Genomic DNA, 9,361 nt, shown 5'->3' on the forward strand with positions numbered 1-9,361 from the left:
AACAACATCAAGCAGGAATTCCCTCCAAGTTTGTGTGTTAGAGACAAATCAAACTGTTAGAGACAAACCACCCAAAATATCAGCCTTGATCCTTCACAGAAACACTTCCCTGTGTGTTGCCAACAGAAAGAAAATTAAACCATTATTTCTCAGGCTGGGACACGGTTCTATTTGTCTGCACAAGCTGAGAAAACAACAAAAACCATAATGCTCTAGAGCCATCTTGAGTTCAGGAGGAGAATTCTTCACACAGAAAACAAACTGAACAAGCTGCAAGGCTGAGGCTTCGTGCTGGAAGCTTTGGCAGGGAGCCGTGGGGTGGGATCCCAGGGAGGGGCAGCCTCACCAGTTCAACTCCTCCAGCAAATGCTTCCCTGCTTGGCAGCACATTCTTCTACCACAGTCCTTTGAAAAAAGGAAAACAGAGCTGCAGCTCCCTGATCCCACCCTAAACCCGTCCTCCAGGGTCACCTACCATCCCAAAATCTGCTCTTCTCTCCTTGTAGAAACTGTGGTGGCTCCTCTGTGCAGACACTGAGCAGAAGTCTGTTCCCTCTGTTTTCTCTGAGCTCTGTTTGCTCCACTCTTTCCTGGGAGCCTGTAAAATACAGTTATGAATGTAAATAAATATACATGCATATGCACATACATATATATACACGTTTTATATATATAAAAAAATGCCTTTTGGAAAAGAAAAAACCAAAACAGAGGAAACTCAAAGCTGAAAATGCAAAATGGAAAAACATGATAGCCATAAACACTCTACACTTTAATCACAGAATTATAGGACCATGAAGGTGTTTTCCATCCAAATCCAATCTCTGGATTTCATTCACATGTCACTGTGTGAAGAGAATCTCTTGCCTCTCACCAAAGTCAGGAAAGCAGTGGAATTTCACAGACAAATGAAGGCCATCCACCCAGCAAAAACAAAAATAAATTTTGCTTCCTTCAGATAAAGACAAAAAACAATGAGAGGTCCAAAAAGATCACTGCTGACAACTTGTAAAATAAACCCAAATTACTTCTTTTCAAGTAAATACAAAATTGCAGAGTTAACAATTTAACCTCCCAGGTTCACAGCATTACAAAAATAACAAGCACACGTTTAAAGCTTTTTCAAGCTCTCCACAGAAACATCAATAAGTATTTCTATACTTGAAGCAAAAAATGAGGTCATCTAGTGCAACAGCCGTTGCTTAAGAGAAGACAACCCAAAAAGAAATGGACTCCAGTGAAAAGTATGGATCTGCTACCTTGCTGCAGAGCGCTGAAAAGTGCTACAAGGACACAATAAAACCCTTAATAAAGAAAAGCTCAGTTACAGTTACATCAAACACTTGGCTACTATTTGAAAATACCTTTTTATCCTCATGGAAGAATGGTTCTGACTGAGCTGACACCTTGTGTTTCCAGGAGTTATCCACACTTTCCAAGGGGAAGCTTGGCCTGGATCGATGCAGGTCCTTCCTTGCCCTCATCTCCTGCATGAGGGGCAGGCTGTCCCTTCCCTGGCGGCATTTTTCCGAGTAGGATCGTCTGAGATCTGCAGGGACAGTCCCAAACCCAGACATGCAGCTCTTCCAGTCACCCTTACTTTTGAAAGAGTCACCCTCACACGTTTTATTTGTGCTGTCTTTGCTTCTCAGTGTAGAGCTCCTCACTACGTTTTTGCTCCAACTGGCCTCTGGAGACACCTCCAAGAACTGTTCTTTTGTCACCAACTTCTTCTGTGAGAGCCCATCATCAGCCTTTACAGACAACTTGGAGGCCAGATTGACTTCCAGCCTCTGCTCTGTGCTCACTACATTTATGGGCTGTACCTTCTCAATTACAAATTTTGCACCCTGATTTCTGGAGGTCAAGTTCACTTCCTCATCCTCATCAACAATGAAAGTTTTCTTCCTAGCAAACTCCACAGGTGAATTTACAAAGTTCTCTGGAAAAATGCTGCTGGGGTTTCCCCAGTAAGGAGGGCTGACCTTTCTGTCTTTGGACTTTTGCTTATCGAATTCAGGGCTCCGTAATTCCAGCTTCTCTTTGCTCTTTTCATTTATGATTAGTTTCTCTGGCCTGTGCTGCTCTTCTGCACGTTCACCTGGTTTGTTATTAACTGAATGGTGGTCTGATCCACTCTTCCACTCATTCCAACTGTAGGTAAAAGTCATTCTATCTGACACATTCCTTTTGTTCTTTGATTTCTCCCTACTCAGCGAGCCAAGATCTTCAGAGAGCTTCTCTTGAATTTTACTGGCCTTTGCTGATTCCTCTTTATATTCTGCCATAAGCGCATCAATATCCAGAATTTGGGATCTGTACCCATCCTCAGCCTTCCTTCCAGGAAAATCAGAATTATTGTCATTCCTTTTCTGGGGCCCCAGTTCACTGTCCTTACGCACCTGTGCGGAACGCGGCGGGGACCAGGGCTCATGGTAAGAGGACACTTTCCTCCTGCCACTCTTGAGATCAGCTTGAGCTGTATTTTCCTGATCTTGTTTTAACAGGAAAGCATCAACATCTATAATTTTCTCTTTAGAATGATCCAGACCTTTTTTGTGATGCTGTTGGTTATCTTTCCTAGACATATGAAAATTACCAAATGCAACATTTTTGGAGAAAACCGCATCTTTTTCATCTTCTTTGACCCAATCCTTGCTAATATTCGCTTCCCAGGAGTCTTCTCTACAAGTTGAACTTGTCACATTTTTATTTGGTTGCTGCAACAAAGGTTTGGACCTTCCAGGAAAAACAGGGTCCAGATTAATTGCTGCTCCCTCACTTGAACCAGAAACCGTATTAATTTCACTTGCACTGGGAGCACCAACAAAGCTTTTCTCTTTTTTCATACCAGGAATCTGATAAGTCACTGCAAAGTAAGTTGCCTTTGGCTCAAAGACAGAACTCTGATGTTTCATGTAATCATCAGGACTGCCAAGAACAGCTTGGTTTGCCTCACTCCCTTCCACCCCATCTTTGATTTTTTTGCTTCTCTTTTTAAGTGAACTTTCATTCAATTGCAATGAATCTGTCCGGCTCAGCTTCTTGATATTTTCGGGAGTGAGCCACACAACTTCTTCCACCTTGAGTGACTCCTGAGGCAATGTCCTCCTCCTCCACCTTTCAGAAAGCTTCAAGTCAGAAACGCTACTTTTGCTTCTCCTGACTTTCTCTTCTGGATCTGCTCCTCGGAGTTTCTCACTGTTTTCAGGAGCTGTAGAAGCCAAGTTAAAGTCTTGCTCTTTGCAACTGAAGTCCAGATTTTTTCTCAACCCAAAGGTCCCAGAGTCCTCTTTAGTGACGTTCAGTCCCTTTGTATCAGGGGGGTGGCTACTGGAAGATTTAAAATATTGCCCACCTGCAAGCACTGAAGCCTGAGCCCCGTGTTTACTGACACTTGTGGAAATCACTTCACGATCCAAGTTGGTTCGGAATTCCTGGATGTCTGTCCCACCTGCCCTGAAACTCCTTTTCTCAGAAGAGCATTTCACAACATGAATCCTCTCTGATTTCTCTACAGAAGGGACTTCACTCTTATCACCTTCAATTTCAGCATGTAGCTTGTTGACTTTTTCACTCATTCCCAAACCTTTATTTTTGTTTGTGGAATAAGGTATTTTCTCAGTTATGAACAGTGGCTCAGGATCAGTTTTATCAGAGTCTCTTTTCTGTTCAGGTAAAGTGCCTTCACTGGAGAGAAAACCAGCAGGTTCTCTCAACACAGCCTTGCTTGTGAGAACCTTTGTCTCTCTGGCTTCTGAAGTAACATTTTCTTCTTTCAAGTAAAGAGTATGACTACTTGCCTTAACTAACTGCCCTGTGGGTACAACGTCCTCATCAGTTTTATTCTCTTTCACAGATGATTTTCTAGCTCTGAGTGTCATGGCCTTTTTCTCAGGAGCCATTGTGATGGCTTCACTAAGAGCCCTTTCACCACACGTCTGAAAGATTTCATACCTGGGCTCTATTCTTTGGTAAATTTGAGAATCTTCTGTGCTTTTGGGAGCAGGTTTTTCACTTCTCTCAACCAAAGATTTTTCTAAGACAATTCCTGGACTCATTTTCTTGTCTTCACTTGAACAAGCTGGTTTTGGACTTTTCTCTACATGTGCTGGATGTTTTGATGGATCAGGCTGCTTGTGATGCTCCTTTGCAGTAGCGGCTTCCTCCCCTTCTCCCATCCACGAGCGTCTCCTGTGTCCCAAAACCACCAGATCCTGCTTTGCCTCAGGCTCCTGGTTCCTTTTTGGTGCAGGATCAGCCCCAGAATGCTCAGCAACAACGCTGTGTTTCTGGACATTGTGCTCAAACAGCGTGGCCCGGACAGTTTTAATGAAGGGCTTTTCCAGAAGTGCTGGGTTTAATTTCTTCTCAATGTTGCTTGTGAATGAGACAGAACTCTCAGTCTGCTGTGAGAAATGCTGACCATCTCCCAGGAAGCTTGCTTTCCTCTCCAGCTGATCAGGTTTGTTGGTTATCTTTAAAACCTGCCGGGATTTCCAAGGCTTCCCAGGAGCAAATGCCTCGGTGAAATCTGTGCCATGGGTGAGCTTCAGCTCCTTGCTCTGGAACAACAAAATCCAACAGTTATCTGAGTTTATTTTAAAAATGTGTAATAAAATTTGTTTTAAAACTTACTTGCATCTACTTTGTGCAACAGAGCCCGTACAAGTCAAACACATCCACGTTCCCTGAACACAAACTCCACTGAGACCAAGGTAACCTAAGGGAATGTGCAGTGCCAGCTCCTGAACCTTTATTTTAACAGAATTATCTCACTAATAACCATTTACATGGTCAAACTGCAAAAAACAGGAAGATCTGAGTAAATATCACAGCTGGAGCTGCTCAGCTACGTGAAACATTAAGCTGAGCAGAAGTAAAAAAGGAAAGATGGAAATTAATATTTATTACCAATGCTTCACTGTTATCTACTCACAGGAAATACAAACAGCATCCTAAAGAGGGTATTTTTAATAGCACTTGCTGAAAAAGCACAGCATGCAAATAATAAAAGGGAGTCAAAGAATACTAGAGGTCTTACAGGAATTCAATCTTTTATTCAAGTTTCAAAATTTAAAACTCAGAATTGACTTAAGATTGTCTTTAAAAAAAGCTAAAGAACATCAGAAAATTAACACTTAAGGCATTCATAAATAAATATTTTTAAGTCTGAGCTATATTCTTCAAGGAATTTCTTTACTTCTATTTTATTGTCAGATTCTGCAAACAGCACTTCCATTAATGAAAGATTTTCTTCTTAAAACAAATTGCTCTCCTTGAGAATAACACTGCACTACAGAAACTTTGCACCTGTAGCTTTTCCTTACCACATATTCCTATCTTGGACAGGAAAAAAAGCCATGAGAACTCACTACAAACATCCTTAAACTCCATTAAATCTCCTCTAGTAAGAACTGTCACCAGAGAAGTTCTGTTTTGCAACACTAAAGTGTTGCTTAGAAACAGAGCCTAAAGCTTCTACAGCAAATCCCCATTTTCCCTGGAACACTTTGTTGTCTAAACTGCTCAGGTAAATGTTCTTGAGGAGCCTGACAAAGGTCCAGGCTGGGATTTATCAGGAGCTGGGATGCAGGAAAGCACAATCCTAATGCTCTGCTTGGAGAAAAGAAAGAATAATCACTGCACAAACCCACCACAGCCCCAAGCGATTCACTGGGGTTTCATGCATTAGAAATCCCTTAAAAACAGTACATAAAATATTCTTCCCTCTCTACCACTCCTACACTGAACAGTGTGCACACCAAGCTTGACAAACTCAGCAGACACAACACTCCTGAACTCTTCCCTGCACATCCTAAAGACAAACTCACACCAGCAAATCCACTGGGACTGTGCCAGCCCTAATACTCCCCATACCCATTAAAAAGTCAATGATTGATAAAGCCACACACAGCAGCACCTTCTCCTTGCAAAGCCAGCTAGAGCCCACCAGCTGCTGCCAGTTCCTTACTTTTGGATTTTCCTGCAGGTCATGGATCGAGTCAGCTCCAGCCTCTCCAGGTTTCTCAGGCTTTGCCTCACCACCTGATGTTGGACTTGAAAACCTAAAAAAAAAGGACTGGAGTTAATTCTTTAGTCCAGCTGGTCAGTGAGCAGGGTTGCTTCCTACCAAAGTAGCCTGGGAGAAGTTATCCATCAAATTACACTTCCTAAAGGAGAAATATCATTATTTCATAGTAAATTACTGTATTTGGTGGTTAAATTGTATCTAGACCAAAGGAATTCCCAAAGAATTGTTAATTATGCATCTTATTTGATAATAGAGGATTTAGAGATGCATAACAAACTATAATAAACTCATTGACAGTTACATGCATAGGTCACAATATTGACAGCTTTATAATTTTTTTTAGCTGTTGTCAGACTATATTTAATTTTCTCTTTTTTGGATTAAAAAAAGGCAGGAAAGGAGCTTAAGGATAACAGTAAAAAAACCCCACATTAAGTGGAAGCAAAATGATCAAGCTTTTTTTACTGGACTGAGAGAACAAGTTTTACTGAACAACATGAAGCCAAGAGGATTAAGCAGAATTTCTCTGTAACCTACATCTTGGTTAAGTCTGCAGAGAGCGGCCGTGACTGCAGTGACCGGCGCAGATTTCCTCCCTTAACGTCAGGATTCTCTGTTGTCAGCTCCTTGATCCTCTGCTGGATGGTCACACACCTGTTCTCCTTCTCAGCAGCTGCTGGGAGAAGATCTGGATCCACTGTGGCACTGGGATTTTCTGAAGTAAACAAACTAATGTGTTTTTTAACACTACCTCTTAATATATTACTCTCTTTTTCCGAGGAAGCTGCAGGACTTTCACAGCCCAGGAACGGGTACGTATCCTTCTGATCTGGTCTTTTCCCCCCCTTATTAGTTCTGCTTTCACTGGTTGTTTCAGGGCTTCTTTCAGGACCATGCAAGTTAATTATTATCTCTGGTTTTGTCTCAGTTTGTTCACTTTTAGATTTAAGTTTTGTTTCCCAGGTGTATTTCCCATTATTCAGGACGCCGATGTCCTGACTACTGCATTTCAGATTTGTTTTAGAAGAACTGCTTTTATTAAATTCAGTTTCTTCATGTTTTGGCCCCGTTTCAGACTGATCACGAGTACCCACATCAGTATAAGCAATTATGGATACATTCTCCTTGCTTTCATGGGATGAACCAGCCTTCTTGCAAGAAGAAAGATCTTTATGTTCAAACTTAGCCGTCAGATCCATGGACAAAGGCCTTGGTTTTCTAACCCCGGATTTCTCTGTAGGAGATTTTTCCTCAGAAGCTTCCACATTGTGATGCTTTTGATCCCGCAATGATTCCAGAAAAATAGCAGACACTGGTCTATGTTTTGCCCTTTGCTGGACATCTACAGAGAAATCAATTTTATTGTTGAGATTATTTGCATCATCGTTGTTTTTCTCCCCCAGATGAACTTCACGAGCATCTTTCTTTTCACCGGTTTTGAGGGAGTTCCAAGAGTCTGGCCTGAGGCTGGAGGAAAACGACATCTGCCTATGGAGAGAGCCATCAGGATTCCTGGGGGTGTCTGCAGGTTTCACAGAGCCCTGGAGGTCCTTGGTTTGCAGAGCAGTAAATCCCCTGCGCTCCTGAGCCCTTTTCTCCTGGGCCAGGCTGACCTTGGTCTGCTCGGAGCCCGCTGGCTCGAACAGAATGACCGTGTTGGCACTGGGCCCCGTGTAGAAAGTCACGTTTGTCACCATGTCACTGTCAGCCTGGTTTTCAGCATCAATGGCTTTCTGATCCACTAAGGGAGGGACACTGCCACTCAACACCTTCACAGAGGACGTCTCCTCAGTGGTCTTTCTCACCATGCTGCTGGATCTGAGCGCTGGGATGGGCGGTTTGACATTTGCAAAAGTATCCGAGGGTTTCTCTTTACAAAAAGGCTTTGGGAAAAGCCTCGGCCTCGATCCCAGCGAAGGCATCGTTGCAGATCTCAAGGAATTCCCAAATTTCTTGTTCTCTTCGAGAGTCAGAGATGCTGAGGCCTCCTTTGCCTTGTTGCTGGCTTCTGAAAGCACACTGACATACACACGCTGTGCCTTCTCCTCAGCCCTGAGCTCAGCTAGGTCAGGGACTGTCGTCAAAGACGCCAAAGTAGAATTTATTTCTACTCTTGTTGCCATAGTTGGAATTACACACTCAACAGAACTGAAAAACTCCAGCGAGGAAAAAGAATCTGGAAAAAAAAAAAAAAAAAGAAGAGAAAAATGCAAGTATTGATGTAGAGTCAGCACGAACATCAAATAACATCATTCTCACATAAATTCACAAGGAAGCAAACTCAGATTAAGGTGCCTTTCAGATATGCTGATCCCAGAGTTTATCCCACTGAAAGACATAGTGTTCCTTTTCTAAAACACACCATTATTTACTGACTTGGCCCAACAACCAAATACAATGGAAATAAATATATCCTACAAACTTCCACACTCCTACTTACCATAATTTGCTGCTGCAACCAATCCATAGGGTCTGAATCTTTTCTCATAGCGACAAGAGCTTGGTCACCAAGGGCACATTAAGGACAGGGAATGTGATCACTACAGAGACACTGCCCAGACCTCACCTGCAAATAAACAAAATATTTCGATTCAGGTGTGGCACATACCCAGACTTACACCAGCAATGCCATGTGAGACAAAAATCCAGAGCATTCTAAAGAGAAGAAGCTGGTTTCCAAGCAAAAGGGACTTCACATAACTGTAAAAAGCAGAAGAATGTTTATTTTTCAAACAGCCATTAAAGAATCAACAAGAAATTACCACTTAAAGGTGCAACTGAAAGGTGACCAGGGAAGAACTCGGGACTGCAGGGACACACCAAATCTGAACAGTTAAAACCACATTTAGGTAAGACTGTTGACATACTCAAGTGCTGTCAATCACTGGGTTAAACACAGAGCTCTGCATTACTGTAATCTCAATTACTGTAATTTACTTTCTATTGTAAAGCTCTTTTCTGGGGCAGCAGTCTGTGAAGTGCTACCTGAGCAGCTGACCTGCAAAAGGCTGATTTTCCATCAAAACAGGACTTTTACCATGACAAAGCAGTTTTGTATTTCGCTAGCAAAGGCAGGAGAAGAGCTTTGGCTTTAATTATATTCTTACTGCAGAGAAGTGGGAAAACCAGCAGTAATTAGAATTTCAGCTACAAGAAGTAACCTGAATTTTCTCCTAACAGAAGTATATTTAAACTCGTAGCAGATGCAGGCAGCTATGTAAGGTTAGATGATTTTTTCTTTCAAAAGCTGTCATATTCTTCATTTTTAGAAAACTCAGATTGTACTTCATAACCAGGGGCCAAATTTGTGTTGCCACCCTCTTGTCT

At 42.2% G+C, this 9,361-nt stretch overlaps 1 protein-coding gene across 1 annotated transcript in view; it reads right to left on the reverse strand.

Annotated features, from left to right (window-relative positions):
- The window catches only part of KIAA1671 (KIAA1671 ortholog), a 41,749-nt gene extending 33,577 nt beyond the window's left edge, over positions 1-8,172 (reverse strand). Inside the window, exons 1-4 of the mRNA XM_066331525.1 lie at positions 6,572-8,172; positions 5,975-6,068; positions 1,365-4,565; positions 476-598 (exon numbers count right to left, since the gene is read on the reverse strand). Coding sequence (XP_066187622.1) covers positions 476-598; positions 1,365-4,565; positions 5,975-6,068; positions 6,572-8,157 — 5,004 coding nt within the window. The 5' untranslated portion in view covers positions 8,158-8,172. The remainder of the gene's footprint in view (positions 1-475; positions 599-1,364; positions 4,566-5,974; positions 6,069-6,571) is intronic.
- Between the last annotated feature and the right edge of the window lie 1,189 nt (positions 8,173-9,361).

Source organism: Sylvia atricapilla, chromosome 17, assembly GCF_009819655.1.
Source record: "Sylvia atricapilla isolate bSylAtr1 chromosome 17, bSylAtr1.pri, whole genome shotgun sequence".
NCBI lineage: Eukaryota > Metazoa > Chordata > Aves > Passeriformes > Sylviidae > Sylvia > Sylvia atricapilla.